Source organism: Fonsecaea monophora, assembly GCF_001642475.1.
Source record: "Fonsecaea monophora strain CBS 269.37 chromosome Unknown Scaff23, whole genome shotgun sequence".
NCBI lineage: Eukaryota > Fungi > Ascomycota > Eurotiomycetes > Chaetothyriales > Herpotrichiellaceae > Fonsecaea > Fonsecaea monophora.
Genome location: NW_019173954.1, coordinates 121,379 through 137,133, shown reverse-complemented (window position 1 = coordinate 137,133; position 15,755 = coordinate 121,379). Strand labels below are relative to the sequence as shown.

General features: G+C 52.1%; 6 protein-coding genes across 6 annotated transcripts; 5 read left to right on the top strand and 1 right to left on the bottom strand.

Moving 5' to 3' along the window:
* Window positions 1–316: 316 nt before the first annotated feature.
* AYO21_04223 (hypothetical protein) lies at window positions 317–1,916 on the top strand (the record flags this gene model as incomplete). The annotated part of the gene is made up of 2 exons (XM_022654196.1): window positions 317–1,271; window positions 1,339–1,916. The coding sequence occupies 2 exons, from the start codon at window positions 317–319 to the stop codon at window positions 1,914–1,916; spliced, it is 1,533 nt and encodes a 510-aa protein (XP_022513473.1).
* Window positions 1,917–3,230: 1,314 nt separating this feature from the next.
* Window positions 3,231–5,088, bottom strand: AYO21_04222 (hypothetical protein; the record flags this gene model as incomplete). Its single annotated transcript, XM_022654195.1, has 3 exons — window positions 3,231–4,143; window positions 4,199–4,685; window positions 4,743–5,088. The coding sequence occupies 3 exons, from the start codon at window positions 5,086–5,088 to the stop codon at window positions 3,231–3,233; spliced, it is 1,746 nt and encodes a 581-aa protein (XP_022513472.1).
* Window positions 5,089–7,074: 1,986 nt separating this feature from the next.
* On the top strand, window positions 7,075–8,311 carry AYO21_04221 (hypothetical protein; the record flags this gene model as incomplete). The annotated part of the gene is made up of 5 exons (XM_022654194.1): window positions 7,075–7,156; window positions 7,208–7,376; window positions 7,448–7,778; window positions 7,853–8,175; window positions 8,236–8,311. 5 exons carry the CDS (start codon window positions 7,075–7,077, stop codon window positions 8,309–8,311), a joined length of 981 nt encoding a protein of 326 aa, XP_022513471.1.
* A 1,045-nt stretch (window positions 8,312–9,356) lies between these two features.
* On the top strand, window positions 9,357–10,366 carry AYO21_04220 (hypothetical protein; the record flags this gene model as incomplete). The annotated part of the gene is made up of 3 exons (XM_022654193.1): window positions 9,357–9,475; window positions 9,533–9,680; window positions 9,764–10,366. 3 exons carry the CDS (start codon window positions 9,357–9,359, stop codon window positions 10,364–10,366), a joined length of 870 nt encoding a protein of 289 aa, XP_022513470.1.
* Window positions 10,367–10,967: 601 nt separating this feature from the next.
* AYO21_04219 (hypothetical protein) lies at window positions 10,968–12,779 on the top strand (the record flags this gene model as incomplete). Its single annotated transcript, XM_022654192.1, has 2 exons — window positions 10,968–12,457; window positions 12,515–12,779. The coding sequence occupies 2 exons, from the start codon at window positions 10,968–10,970 to the stop codon at window positions 12,777–12,779; spliced, it is 1,755 nt and encodes a 584-aa protein (XP_022513469.1).
* Window positions 12,780–13,671: 892 nt separating this feature from the next.
* On the top strand, window positions 13,672–15,441 carry AYO21_04218 (hypothetical protein; the record flags this gene model as incomplete). Its single annotated transcript, XM_022654191.1, has 1 exon — window positions 13,672–15,441. The coding sequence occupies one exon, from the start codon at window positions 13,672–13,674 to the stop codon at window positions 15,439–15,441; it is 1,770 nt and encodes a 589-aa protein (XP_022513468.1).
* Window positions 15,442–15,755: the final 314 nt, after the last annotated feature.

Genomic DNA, 15,755 nt, shown 5'->3' with positions numbered 1-15,755 from the left:
CAGCTTGGAGTCAACATTCCATTTCCGAACTCTACAGCTAAAGTTTCTTCCGGTTCCTGATCAACAGCTCGTATCTTTGATGACCCAGACAATATCCGGCCTGAAGGGAGCCTCAACGACACGGTCAGCAGCTCACAGTGACTGTTCCTTGCTGCTGATCTTCCTTTTTTTCAAATCTGCTTTGTCTTTTGTCACCGTCGTCGGACCATCGTACCTTGTCGTCTAGACTCTAGACGTCCTCCTGGCTGCTTTCTGGAACAGGATTCACTGCGAGCTACAACTGATCTAGCTGGAGACTCTCGATCTTGCAGAAAAAATGGATCGATTTACCCGGACCAGAGAGCACTATCTACGAGGCACGCATCGAGATTGCCCATCCGAAACGCCCTCAGCACCTTCAGTGGCGGATCTCGCCTTCGATTTCGACTTCTTGGACTCGAAACTTGACTTGAGCTTTGATGTTGGAAGCCCTGTTGTCCGGGATGATTCGAAGACGAGTTCACTGTCTCCGAGTGACACCAACGAGGGTATAGGTATGGCTCTTTCAGATGGATTGCCCTATCAACGTCGAGAGCATCTTGATCATCTTGCCACAAGGGAGGACGGACACAATTGTGGACAGCGACAGAACGAGTGTATCTCGTCTGGTCCCATAGACCCGAATGAAACGCGTATCAAGTTCTCTGGTCGGTGCGAGCGACCGGCCAAAAATCTCCCGCCTTGCTCCATCTACTCGAGGGAGTGGAGGAAGCGGGTTAGACTAACTGCAGCGCCGCGAGAGGAAACTTCTGACCACGTCTCAGCAGAACATGCAAACCCCTCCTTGAAAGAGACCTCCAGTGATACGACCAGACCCGCACCGCCGCAACAGGTTAACTGGGATGACACAGATCAAGAATCGGTACCAGTACCAGCGCCGGGTCCTAAGGACGTCCACAAGACAAACGAAGGATGGCCGTTTCCAGCTAATACTTCTCTTCCGGCGGACGGCAAGAAGCACAGAAAGCTTTTTCCTCTACTCAGAAAGTGGCTTTTGCGGCCCAAGAAGCATTCGGACAAGAAAGCCACTCTCTCCAGCGCCGACGCGGGAGTCGAAAAGGTGCCTTTAGACACAAATACTTCTTGTGCGACCTCTTTGCACGACACTCCAAATCCGCAACCATTTCCACGGATCGGTAACGCTCTTCGCAAGCGAGTAGCGCAGAAGCAGGCCGAAGCTCAAGATCAAATTTCTCTACCGCGCCGCCGAACAGGATCGCTCCGTGGAGGAGGTAATCTCAATTCCATCCAAAAAGGTCGCCAATGGGACAATGATCAGGGTGCGCACAACCGTCGCAGATGCGGCGCGGACCGCCATGAATCCTCAGGTAGTATCGCTGTTCACAATAATTTCGTCATGTTTACTGAGGACGAAGAATGCCTTGATAACATACAACCTCCTCATTTGTTCCCAAATTGGCCAGTCCGTTGTCAGCCTCGTCACCCTAGATTCCCCCGAGATCAACCTCAAAACCGGAACCAGCATGGGACTGACGGCTTTCGGCCACCTACACAAACGCGTCCAGACAATTCGCAGACGAGCACTCAGGTACAACGGAGACCTGACCACGGCACGCCAAGGCATGAAAATGACAGAAGAGGACCGAGACCAGGGCGACAAATACGGGGTTCGGTTATCCAAAGCGCTGGACGTCGCCCACAGAAACCAGGTCACGAAGCCTCCCACCCAACTCCCCCGTGCCAGGCAGATTATGCCACTCCTCGAGAACTGTCTGAAGAGTGCATCCGCTCGCCGACGTCACCCTCTCATAGCCCAAGACCTGCACATACATCGATCCCACCAAATCATCCTTGCTCTCTTCGCAGTGCCACCTCAGGACCACCTACGGAACGCATCAAAGGATCAGAGACGGTAGATGCTCCATCCCAGAACACCCCCTCCACTGGAGGCACGTGGAACGAGAACGGGAACGGGAACGCCAACGCCCAGGCCAAGACTGAGACCGAGACCGAGACAGAACGAGAAACAGAGCCTACATGGAGCTTCGGGAATCTGGGGTTGTAGCTTGAACAGACCGAGAGTGTATCATGCACATCACAGCAGGCGCTCGGGGTGACTGTGAATACTGGATGCTGGATGAAAGTGGGAGGCCTTGCAAGGGTTGAATGTGGTACCGGTACCTTGAAAACATCCAACACGACTTGGGAAGTAGGACTTTGAAGACAATCAGACAGACAGACAGACAGATAGGACACTCAGCATGGCATTGCATTGCATTGCATGTACGTATGTATGGACTTGTACATACGTCATCCTTGTCCTTTACCTCGACGGAGCACTAGGCGCACGGTCCAGCACACACACAACACACACACGCACACACACACATCGAAACATCGAAACATCGACCCGCGCATACACAGAAACGGATTCAGCCGAACCGGCCCTAAAACCCAAGTTGGAAGTCTGCGTGTAAGGACATGCTCTGGTCTCTTAGGGCCCAAACCGTTCGCTGGAGCGCGATGCACCCACAGAGCGTCATGTGTGTAGCACGACACGGCACACTCATATGCAGACCAAAATTGAACTGGGGCTATAGGTGGATGAGGGGGGCGGAGACGCTGTAATAGTGCTGCAATCGTATGATGGTCTGGCAGAGGCGGAAGTGGCTGCAAGCCGGTGGTTATAATGCGGGTTGGATTATGCTTTTTTTGGCCTTTTCTTCCTCCCTGGAGAATATTTCCAGATGTAAGGGCACGGATGGTGTGCCGTAGTGCTCCGATGGGGCACAAGTAAAAACCCCTCGGGCACTTCTTCCAACAGTCCCAAGTAGGGGACGAGGCTCAGAAAGACAGTTGCACCAAAGTAAACCACTTCGAAATCGGTGTTCAATGCCGATCGGTCAGCTGAGGAACAGGAGTATCGCGTCTCAGAGCTGACCGCCCATGTCGCAGTCGTCTCGAAAGCGCTGCTGTTCCATGTCGAGTATAACAATATAGCATTGGGTTTCTTTGTCAGGGAAATTGCCAGGCTATCCCGCTCCTCATTCAGAAGATGATGGCGAAGCAATCAAGTTCGGATGTGTAGGTAATGTAACGGACTGTCCCCTTTCTTCAGCCATCATGGTCTGTTGTAGACAGCATCATCGAACTAGTATGCTTGATATAGAAAGTGTTGCCATGAAATCAAACCAAAGTCTTGATCGATCATTCCACGACACCTGTCAAGATTATCCTCCAGAACTCGAGGTTGGTATGCCATGACCGGCCATATGCTGAAAGTCGGTCGCATTTTTCTGTTGGAGTGGCAGGATCGTCATCACGTCCGTTGTCGAAGGGCTGCGATCCGGTGTCGATTGCGTAAACACAGACCTTTGGCTTTGGTGCGCCATATCCGTAAGGAAGAGAGTAATCTCATTCCAGAGCTCCGCCACAGGGTCTGCGAATATGTAGTCCCACCACAAGTGCGTGGCCATGAGACTGGTGTAAGCATCCCAGCTAATGATATACGGCCATCGGACAATGTATTCCTGCATTTTCTGAACAAAATATCGCCGATGCGGTGTGTTTAGCGCAGCAAGACTCCCAAGTGTCAATGCCCACAGTACCAGACAGATGTATCCCTCTGTTTCGATGCGTTGGTCAATATAAGCAGTTTCTTCCGCCCGGAATATTTCAAAATTATCGATAGCAAGACGAAGCTCTCCAGCCAGCCGAGGTTTGACTCCGGTCGTGGGTGGCAGTGGAAACAGGACCAAGTCGCTGTAGATGAGACCAGACACGCGGCAAAGATTCCACAAGTAGTCAGTTTGTTGTGGATCGAGAGTTATCCTGGGCCGGAGACTCAACAGCTTGTGGTGAGTCGCATTCGCCGCATTGACGATATCGGTCAGATCCGGGGCGTTTGGGCGGCGCTCTCGGTAGTGATCAAGAGCAACCGTGATTTCACCTGCTGTCCTCAGGGCAATTGCCAGATCCATATCGATCTGGTCCAATTGCGCAAAGCCGGTGCCGATCACCATTGACATCATCGCAGCTTTATGGTCAGGTTGATACTTGGGGCCCATGAGGATGGAGGGTGTGGGAAACATCCACGGAAAAGAAGGCGGCATACCGAGCTTCGTGCTGACCATCAGGTCGGCGCTGGCATCAACATTAGCAAGAATCGAACACGAAACGGACCTATATTTGAACCGACAATTGAAGAAGCTGTACAAGCCCATACTGTTGCATTGCTTGTATCCCGCCACGTTTGATGACCAGTTCCATAAGTGCTTGGATCATAGAAGGTATAACGGTAAGTCTGGCATAGAGATGGAGATTTTGAGCAGTGGCCAAGGGTGACAGCCGATATGTTGCTGGAAACTGGGCCGGGTTGGGGTCGGTCAGGTTTCCCACCATGATCATGGCCATGATCAATGAGTCGGAGGCCGGGCCCTTGAGGTTCTGGAGCTCTTTTGTGACCAGAGCTAACCCTCGAGCTTGGTGTTTTAGTCGGAGAACCTCGACGTTGTGAGGGAAAGGCTCGTTATCGGCGCCCGCGCGCACGAGATTTGCCGCAGAAGCAACTTGCAGGTGGAACATCAATGGCCATTCTTGTCCAATACGTCTCCAGGATATTTTGACCGCCGACACATCACTGGCCGAGGCGTTGGTTATTATTTTTGGATGTATACATTCGTAGGCTTTTTGGGCCTTTTGTCAGTCGTGGTGAAGAATCAACTGGCTAAAGCTCAACTCACCATAATCAAGGATTGATTGTAGATACCGCGGTAATGCCGTATGAGGGTTCGATTCAAATGGGTCGACCTTGTCTTGCGAAAGATACGAGAGCGGATTGATCTTGAAATCGGTTATCTGAACCTTGTCTTGCTTGGACTTTGAAGTGTTATTCTCGTGAGTCCCTGAGCTCTCAACGATCCATTTGACCACGGTATGTCCGCGCTTTGCTTTTCTCCTCGAATGTGTCACTCGGGCGGCATGAGCACGTGCTCGAGACTTTTCCAACGACTTCTGGCCCGCAGCCTTCGAAGGATCTTGAAACGCCACGAAGTGAAAGGTATCCTTGTCCTTTTTCTGATCAGTCATCTCGATGGCTTTAGCAAACGCAGCAGTTTGACGATCCTTTCCGAAACAGTCAAAGAATAAGAATAGGTTGTCGAGTTACGGTAGGTTGAGGCGGTTGCTATATCTGGAACACCATATAGGGCCTAGACAAGGCACGTGTCGCTAGCGTGGGTGGCTGTCTAGCCGTGGGCTGACTCTTCCAACATTATCTGCCATTGATAGACCCGGTTCGGGGAGATTTTGAAGCGACAGAGGAAGGATTGGAAGTAGGAATACAATATCTGCTAGTAGGAGCTAGAGACAGCTGAGCATCGGCTAGTCCGAAGTTCCCGCAGAGAAACGTGGGTTGTACTCCGCGCATTCTGGGGTCGCTGTAACCCCAGTGTGCACCCACCAACCGTTATGCTGGATGCTTTTTATAAACAGAACGTGGTATGAGAAGGAATCGAATGGCGACAAGGGTCGATATAAAAGAATGAAGCCCAGGATGGTCCACACTCAGGCCGTATGAACGAACTGTTTAGTGCTTTATGAACAAGGATACGCAAGCCGCAGCCCACCCCAAGCTTAACAAATCCATTGTATAAGACGTGGAAAGTTAGTGGGTCAGAACACCTTGATGCGAAGGTCGGAGGTGTATATCTTGACTGGATTAATCATATTATTGATTGTGGTACAGCCGAAGAATGAAGCCAATGGACAAGGAACAATTCTAGGAAGTGAGGATAGAGTGTAAGTCCAACAAACTGGATCCAACATCAAGATGGCTTGCACAATAGTAGTAGGGAAGGACACAACGTGCGCCTCTCTGCGAGCCGTAGCCACAGCTTCTACCACCATAGTTCATTTGGCATAACAGCCACAGCCACGGGTCACAATATGGTATTTCCCCGACCAAGAAACTAGATATATATTGCTTTGCCTCGGAACTGAAGGTCGAGCGGTGATACATACCTTTTCTGGGATGAGGCCCGTTGGAAGCTAGTCTAGGGGAATGTGATGGGCCAGGGTCGGCCTCTTCTAGCATGGCACCAGTTAAAGTGTGCTGTACCGAGGCTTGACGGAGGATTCACAAGAGCGTTTGCTAATCTCCAGTTGCGGCAAGAGAGTGAACAGAGCAGGATTGGACCTGACGAGACATGGGACGAGGATGCGAAGGAATCAAAACCAGAGAAACAGGATCGAATGAAGGCGGAAAGTGAAATCTCGCTCTTATACGACATGGCTATGCACTAACCTATATTATAGTAGTGCATTCTCTGTATTGACGTCCCTCGGAATATGATTGGCCGACGCCTCGCCTCGTCTCATTTCATTCCTGCTCCGCCATTCGATGTTTTCGCGAACGCGTCTCCCTCAACTTCAGGAAACGCTTCGCATCTGGAGCAATTTATTTACAGTTATTTGTCCTTGTACTTATTGCTCCGGTTGGTCAGGACACCGTCGTCCATCACACTCTCTGCGTCCGGCTGATTTACTCCATGCGGAAATGGCTGGCCGATCCAGGCTCCCAACCTTGGTCAATTTGTCCAAACGTGGCAGGCCGAATTCCTTATTTCTACTCGGTCCTTGTTCTTCAAGATTACATTTCCTTCCTCGGTCGTTCGCCCGCAGCTTAAGCATTGAGTACCTGCATTAGCTTCATGCTCGATGCGCAAGCTTCGTGGGGAAGATGCTGGGTCTACGAGTGGTAACTGTGACCTGCATTGCCGTCCCAATGGCGAAATGTTTCTGGGTATCCGATACTTTAGATGAAGCGTCAGCCGCCGGCCTCGTCTCAGTTCAACGGTCATGTCTCTCAGCAACGTGAGGCTTTACTTTCCCGGTCATATTTCGTTTCTTTCATTGCTTTAGCCTTTCATCTCGTTGCTTGTCTCGTCGAGAGCTTTCATTCTTCCACTGCTGCGGCTCCTTGGATTCATTCTCTGTGCAGGATCTTTGCCAGACTAAGCCTCCCCTCCTTTGACCACGCCCTTGCTGTTCTAGGACTTTCATTCTTTGCGCAATATGTCTTTTGCTTCGTTTTGCGCGCCATTGCTTCTGTTTCTCACCCTGGTAAATGCTGCACCTTTTACACTTCAGAAGAGAGGTATTTGTTGCCACCCGACCGAAAGAGATCCACACTGATCTGTCGCTCCAGCGGTTTCCCAGGATTTGTTGAACCAATTGGCCTTCTTCGAACAATACTCAGCAGCTGCATACTGTCCGGACAATAACGTGCCCTCCTCCTCCGCCAATATTACATGCGAGGCTGGGAACTGTCCTCTTGTTCAAACAGCTGGAGCAGAGTCACTCCTAGAGTTCCAAAAGTAGGCGACATTCAGCCCCCTTCATCTTGTCCTATAGCGGTCGTTAAGCACTACTGACATTCTGCTCATAGTGAAGGGCTTGCGGACTCGACTGGATTCGTTGCCGTCGACCATACCAATCAAATGATAGTCATGTCCTTCCGAGGCACCACGTCATTCTCAAACATTCTCGCGGATATCAATTTGGTGATGGTCCCGTGGGACGTTTGTACTTTATGTACCGCCCATTCTGGCTTCCTCGATTCCTGGAAGGCAGTCAAGCCACAGATTGAGGGAGTTCTCGCCAGCGCCAAAGTGACTTATCCCTCGTATAAGATTGTTGCCACGGGTCACAGCCTGGGCGGTGCAGTGGCGACGCTGGCCGCCGCCGAGTTACGAGAGACTGGCTACGATATTGCCTTGGTAAGTTGGCGTCCCGCGAATCTTCACCCAAAGTCCAGAATTCCATTTTGTTACTAACTTTGGAACTTGAACAGTACACATACGGTTCTCCGATGGTAGGGAATTACTTTCTCGCGACATTCATCACGGACCAGTCCGGGGGCAACTATCGCGTGACCCATGCCCAGGATATCGTCCCCAAGCTGCCAGGCTACCCGATCTTCGCTCACGTGTCGCCCGAATACTGGATCACGTCGCCCACCAACGTGGCGGTGACGGTCAATGACATCCAACAGAGCTCCGGCGTGATTGATTTGGACGGCAACCAGGGCGAACTGGACAGCAGCATTGACGATCACGGGTGGTATTTCAACAGTATTGCAGCTTGTTCGCCGGGACTGGGATCGGAGCTGGCCAGGTGATTGGTCGATTAGAGCACTGGACTTGTGATGTTGATTTGTACTTGATGCTGCACCAGGGCGTCAGGTGGATTTCTTTCTCATCCAGACCTATCCGCTCCAGACAAGGAAGCAGCATCAGCGGCTGTGGATTAATACGGTCAAGAATCATGGTCACAAAGTTGGAAGTTGGACAAAAGCGACAGCTTGAGAAATGAGACGATATACGAAATAATCAGAATATACCCGAACCACTTTTCCCATTTATCCCCACCTCCCCTCCTCCCAATGGCAAGGTATGCTGGCGTGCGTGAAGATGAGAAAATCAAGACTTTAACTCCAAGCACAGAAAACCACCATCCCAAAAAATAGTGATCAGCTCAACAGCCAGCATGAAGGGATTATTCAGGAAGACTAATTATGTCTTTAGATATATGGGTATTTTGGATTCAAGGCCCCGACAATTCGGTTCCGGTTCCGGGTTCTGTTTCTTTCCTGCAGAAAACCAAAACCTGCAGTCCAAGTCAAAGACGGGAGGCCAATTACGCAATCCCGGCGGTGTTTTCCATCATCCTTGCAAAACCCTCGTGCCCCTCGTAGCTTGTTGCTTGGTTTCCTTGACTTGGCTTGCATGTACAGTGGTACGTACCGAGTACTTGGTTCGGGAATTTGGGACTTTGGGAGCGATCGGTAAAGTGTGGGGTTGATGCCGGTCGGTCGGTTTTTGTTCTCCTCGCTCGCTTCGTCTCATCGTCTCCTCGTTCTCTCCCCGCCGGAAGCTCCCCTCTCCCCCTCTGTATACTTCTTATCTCGGATCCGAGGGAGGAGGGAGACGATGAGGAGGAGGAGAAGAACGGGTGAACGGGGATGATTGCCAATTGTTGGAGCCCTGCTGGGCGTAAAAAGCGTAAAGTTCGACAGGGAGGGGGGATCTGAGATGGGGATTAGAAACCCACAGCTACCCCGCCTCGTGTTGCCCGGTGCAGAAAGGGTGATCTATCCGGGTCGACGTCAAGAGTGATGAGTGTATGTATGTGGGAGCGTGGGAGAGTGGGAAAGTGGATATGTGTTGTGCATTGCGTCTAGTCCAGTCTCACTCCTGTCTGTAAAGCTGTCCTACGTACATTCACTTCCCCCAAGGTTGTCATCAATACTATCAACCCGCACCGCACAGCAACAAGAAGTGCCTTAGCTCAAAGTCATGGCGTCGTCCAATGTTGCGGCTCAGCTCACGCAAGCTCAAGTGCCAGCATTCAAGTGTCCGCCGGGCACAAAGATGCACTTCTTGGAACTCGGCGTCCTCCAGGCTGATGAAGGATGGTAAGCCTACACAGCCCGATCTTGTGGACGATTCCTACCTGACACATTTTGCGACAGGCTGCTTCGTGGAGGAAACACCAGTACCACAAGCAATAAGAACCCCGAGAACAAGCGTCGCGACTTGATTGTTTTGGCGGCTTTGATCGAATACCCCGGTGTCGGGTTGATTCTCTTTGAGACGGGATGTGCAGAGGACCTCCAAATCGTATGTATCCCGTTGAAAACTCTTGTGCTTGATGTGTTTGGGGTATGATGGACGAAACTCACAATCACCCTGGTCGATCTCAGGCATGGCCGGCCCCCCTGACCGATGTTTTCCCCCGGACTGTGTATGAGGAGAAGCACAAGCTCCCTGCGGCCATCAAGGCCACCGGCAACGACATCAAAGACGTGAAAGCCGTTGTGATCGGCCATCTCCACCTGGATCACGCCGGCGGGCTCGAGCACTTTTTGGATACGGATGTCCCCATCTATGTGCACGAAGAAGAGTTCAAGCACGCCTGTTGGGCTGTCGCCACGGGCGCCGACTTGGGCGTCTATCTTCCTGGATATATGAGCCTCGACCGTCTGAAGTGGAACACCTTCACAGAGGACCATCTGGACTTGTACCAGGGCATCACGCTCCACCATTCCCCGGGTCATACACCAGGTCTTTGTGTGATGCAGGTCAATCTCGAGCAGAGCGGGACGTGGATCTGGACAACCGATCAGTTTCATATTGCAGAAAACTATGAGCTCAGTCATCCGCACGGTTGGCTGGCCCGGGATCACAACGCCTGGATCAAGAGCTTGAAGATGATCCAGCGGTTGCAGAGACTCTTCAATGCGAAGTTGGTCTTTGGCCATGATACGGATGTTGCAAAGAAGTACATGGGCCAGTCATACGAATGACCTCCATCGATGGGCTGGTTCAAGTTAGCAGCAAATGACCTCGATCGACTCCGCCAGTATTGTAAAGTGCGAGGACAAGTGACTCCAATGAGACAGGGATGGTGTAGCATCAACATCAGATGTTCGTGAGCTGTACTTCTCCATGAATGGTGGACGAATGAAATTGAATTTGTCTCCTGACTCAAGACAGCTTTTGTCAGATTATCTCCAATTGCTGAGAAGTTCTTGGTGACAGTCTGGTGCCGTAGAATTCATCCCTTTCTTAACAGTACCGTGCAGGTCCAGGATATCTGACAGCGGGTGTTGGTGTTTCTGCTGCCCTGCTGCCCTGCTTGAGCTCCAATTGCTACCATCAGCATCTTGTAGGCCCGTAGAGGATGAAACGCCCAGCATTTGATTGCAACGTCGCACGAGGAGGTTGGCAGTTGTCCTTGCAGGGGAAATGGAAAATAATGGGGACCGTCACATGATGTGCATGCGGTGCGGACTTTTGGGATCCTGCGATTCATGCCGATCAAGTTCCTCTGCCACATTTCCCTCGCAAACTCAACATCTTGTTCCAAAGCGGCTGCAGAGGGGCAGCCTTCGGGCGTCGAGGGCCATGAACAATGCCGGAACGGTAGCTCTGCGAATAGCCAGGACTGGCACACAATCCTCTCCTTCTCATACTCTCTTCACGCCCATTTCGCGCACATGGCTCCTCAGGCCCTTTTCCTGTCACTGCCAGGAGTCTCTTGTAATCCAGCGATCGCTCAGTGTTCTACCTCAAGCTCCTTTGCGGAAATTCCAGTCCCGTACCTTCTCGCAGTCTACGACACGCAGCTTCCGCCAGTCTCCCATTGTTCAGAAATTGAAACCCTACGGAGCCGATAACAAACCCGAGAAAGGCCTGAAATTTCAGGATGCCGACCTCAGCAGAGAGCAGATAGTGTCTATCTTCGGACGCCATGCGCCTCCTACTCCCTTTGCGAATCGATTGCTCCGAGTCCTCCATGGCCGCCGCCATGATGGAACGCTGGACCTCCCACTTCCCAAAGACGTCGAGTCGGAGTTGGCGAAATTTCCCCACGCCTTTGAGGACGGTTTACGTTATCTGAGGCAAGCATATCCGATTGATGAAGATGAGGCGATTCTATACCGCATTGAACGAGAAGAGGACGAACGCGAAAAGGACCACCCCTCGGTACTGATGCAGAAGGGACAAGATATCGGTCTCTACAGAGCTCATAAAGCACCAGAAGAAACATACTATGGCCCTCAAAGTGGACACTATCAGGCCGAGCTGAGCGAAAGAGAGAGTGACCCATATGGAAAGAGTGAACTGGACAGGATCCGCGCAGAAAATGAAGCCAGGCGTGAGAAAGAGGAGGCAGAATTACAGGCACAAATCGACAAGGAAATGGAGAAAGCCCAAAAGGTCCACGATGAACGGTCCAGAGCCCTCGCTCAAAGACCAGAACAAGGACTCGAAACGGCCAAAGAGCTGAGACCACCCAACAGCTTTGAGAGATGGGTGCTCAGGGCCCGCAACAGAGCACAGTCTAAGCTGACACTCGAATCGCCAGAGATCGCTCAGATGAGCATACTCCGACGCCTCTTTCCTTCACTCCTCCTAGTGGCCTTGTTATGTGGTGGTTCCTACATGTTCGCCCAAGCCTGGACTCGACCAAAGCAGTCCGACCGACTCTTTCCGGGTGTGTCGCTCTCAGTCGCCACCATTGGCACCCTGATTGCCATGAACGCGGCTATTTGGCTGGCTTGGAAGTTCCCGCCTTGCTGGTCTCTGCTGAACAAATACTTTTTATTTGTCCCCGCTTACCCTTATGCACTCAGCATGCTTGGGAACCTGTTTAGTCACCAAACGTTGTGGCACTTGACCATGAACATGGGGGCGTTGGCAATCTTTGGTCTTCCTCTTCACGAAGAGGTTGGTCGCGGAAACTTTCTGTCTATTTACTTCACTTCGGGGTTGATGGGAGGGTTTGTGAGTTTTGCCCGCCATCTTGCCCAGCGCAACTTGGCCACTTCTGTTCTTGGGGCGAGTGGCTGTGTCTATGGCATTATATCTGCATATCTTGCCCTTCATTCCCGGTAAGGAAAAGTCCTGCGTTTTTTGAGATCCAGGCTTCGCTGACAGGACTCTCACAGTGACCACTTCTCCCTCATATTCATTCCTCACGAGTGGACGGATAAACTATCTTTCAACGGCCAGACAGTCTTGGTCCTCCTTACCGCAAGTCAAGTTTTTGGAGCCTTGGGTCGTCTGGGCAGATACGATTACGTCGACCATTTAGGAGGAATGGCGGTGGGTTATGTCTACGCTCGATGGCTACAAAGCAACGGGCACAGGCGAAAGGAAGACACGACTAGATTAGGTTCGTGGTGGACGAACCTGGTGGGGAAGAAGCCATGAGTATATGTGTGATCTGGCGAAGAAGTTCGACCATCTATGAGAAGAGAGCCAAAGCCACCGATGGGTGTATCATTCACTCCAGCGAAGGACGCCGAATGTGAAAGGGAGAGATTGGGCACTTCCCCATGATCCAGAGGTCTTTACCCGAACGAACGATGATGAAACCGGCTTTGGTCGACTCGGAAATATTGGGTCACACGCAGACTTCCTACAAGAACTAGCATCCTGTGCGCCTGTACAGCTCATGGAGAAGTGTTGTTGCAATGTGCCAATCATCTGCTCAACTCCTGCAGAACACCCACCACCCAAGTTGTGAGAGAACGATTCCACTCATGTACAAGATGTCACTACTAGATACCAACCAAGGGGGCCTGGAACGGAAGCAACTCCTTGCCTAAGGCTTTCTTCTGATTACTATAAATGATCACTGTCAGTCTCGAGCAATCTGTGTGACAGATACACTCGGTAGTCGTAAACATGTCCCATTGTCGCCAGTATTTTCTTATAAGTCTTGAAGCCGATAGCGGAGTCTCTAAGGACGTTGAGCATCTCCGCCCCGCCGACGTCACAGTCTCCGATTTGTCAGTCAAGGACATTTGGGCACAATTTCTCGCCCATTATCGTCAAAACTCCATTTTTGCTCCAAACACCATCTCCAAAGCCCATTATTATTCGCACTTCTGACTTTTTTCTTCCCTCTTGGTAATCCGTGGGCTGCGTCTGGCCCTTGGCGCCCTCGAAGCACCCGGTCCACCAAAAAGATTCAGGCGTCGTCTGTCACGGCAGTCAGTGAGTCAGTCAGTCAAGCCAGGCAGGGCTCGGACTCACACCACCCACCCTTCTTTTCTTGTCCTACATACCACCGCATAATAAATCTCCTTTTGCTCCTCCAATGGCGGTCAGCTCTCCCTCGCAACCGACACCTACCTTGTCCCTTTTGAAAACCCTACACCCCCCAGGATCGGGGGCGAGCCGGGCATGGCAATCGAGCCCGCATCCAGATCCGTCCACACCACTGCTTGCGACCGGGTCCGCAGACAAATCCGTCAATGTCTGGTCCCTGCGGGATTTCGCCTTGGTCTCGACCATCAGTGGGGGCCACAAGAGGAGCGTGAGGACGGTGGCGTGGAAGGACTTTGGGGGCAGCACCAAGGTCAGGACGAAAACGGAGAGGAGGAAACCCGTCGTGTTGGGCACCGGCAGCTTCGACGCCAACGTCGGCATCTGGGTGTGGAACGATGAGCGCAGGTGGGCGGCTTTTCGGGACGCAGGCGATCACCAACAGAATGGGGACGAGCAAACGCTGCAGCAGAATGAGAGGGGAATATCCTCCGACACAGACGAAGTCGACATGACCCACGACCACGCTGGCGACGAAGATGAAGAGTGGCATTTTTCCACACTGCTCACCGGTCCCGATTCCGAGATCAAGTCCATCGACTTCTCGCCTCCCCACTACCCGGCCAGTCTGTTGGCAACCAGCTCAAGAGACAAGAGTGTTTGGATCTGGGAAGAGGTGGAGCCCGAAGAGTGGGAAACCATTGCGGTCTTGAGTGAGCACACGGGTGACGTCAAATGCGTCGGTTGGTGTCAAGGAGCAAGAAGAGGGAACGGCCGCAGATCAAAGCGAAGAAAAGTCGGAGGTGCGGGAGACCGGGACGGGGATGTCGATATGGGAGACACAATCGCGCGATCAAACGGCTTTGTTCCGGAAACGACGAGAACCCAACAAGACATGGATGTCGATGAAGAAGACGAGGTCGACATTCTTGGCTCTCGCCCTATCCTAGCGAGTGGCTCATACGACGACACCATCCGCCTCTGGCGCGACGTGGAGGAAGAAGGCGACTGGATTTGCGTCGGTGTCATCGACAAGCACAAGGGGACGGTGTGGGACCTCAAGTGGGAAAAACACATCAACTACTCCCTCCTGGACCTGTCGCAGTGTCTTCACGAACGTGACCGAGAAGTCGCCACACGGGAATTCGAAGCGGACTGGATGCCTCGCATCGTCTCGTGCTCCGATGATCTCAGCGTGCGTGTGTGGAGACGAGAACTCAGTGAAGTCGAGAAGGAGAAACGGAGAGCCCAGTCGCAAACCCAGTCTGCACCCACAGGCTTTGCGTCATCGCGAATCCCCAGCGTGATCCGCCCGATGAGTGCGATGGAGAAATGGGTCGAAGACGCCACCTTGCCCGCTGTACATGTCCGGAGTGTGTACGCGGTGGACTGGTCGAAAAGGACGGGGATGGTAGTGAGCTGCGGCGGAGACGGCACGATCGCCGTGTACAGGGAGGTACCTACCACTGCGCCAGTCTCGACAACCGAGAACAACAATACTGCTGTTGCTGGTGGAGACGTGGGAGACGACGTCGTGATGAACGGCATCACATCACAAGCCAGTCACGCAGAGAACGCCGCACAGACGGAGGCGCCGTATAAATTGCACGCCTCCAAGTGGGAGATCGTGGCCGTCTTGGAAGCCGCGCACGACGAGTTCGAGATCAACCACGTGTGCTGGGCCGAGCGGCGGGACAAAGACCGACGGTTCGACGGGGAGGAGATGATCGTCTCGACCGGCGACGAGGGCGACGTCCGGATATGGACCTTGCCTGAAGACCTTCTCCTAGCCGAGTCAGGCTCGGTGTGTGAGTCTGATTGAGCTGCCAACTGAGCAGGGTGTGCTTGTGTGTATCTGCGTGCCGTGGACATGATATATGGAATATGGGACACAAGAAGATGTCATATGTCACATGTCATATAACCACACAGGCTACATAGACACATAGACATATAGACAACATCTCCCATGAGATGGAGAGAGGGAGCTTGGAAATATCTCATGCCGTTGCCACGTGTGTTATATTTTGTCATACATGTGTCTTCATAGCTAAGATGAGGCACAGAGAGCAGATCAGCCAGCGATTTTGGTTCCATGCTACATGTATATACATATATACCTACCTCTATAAACAT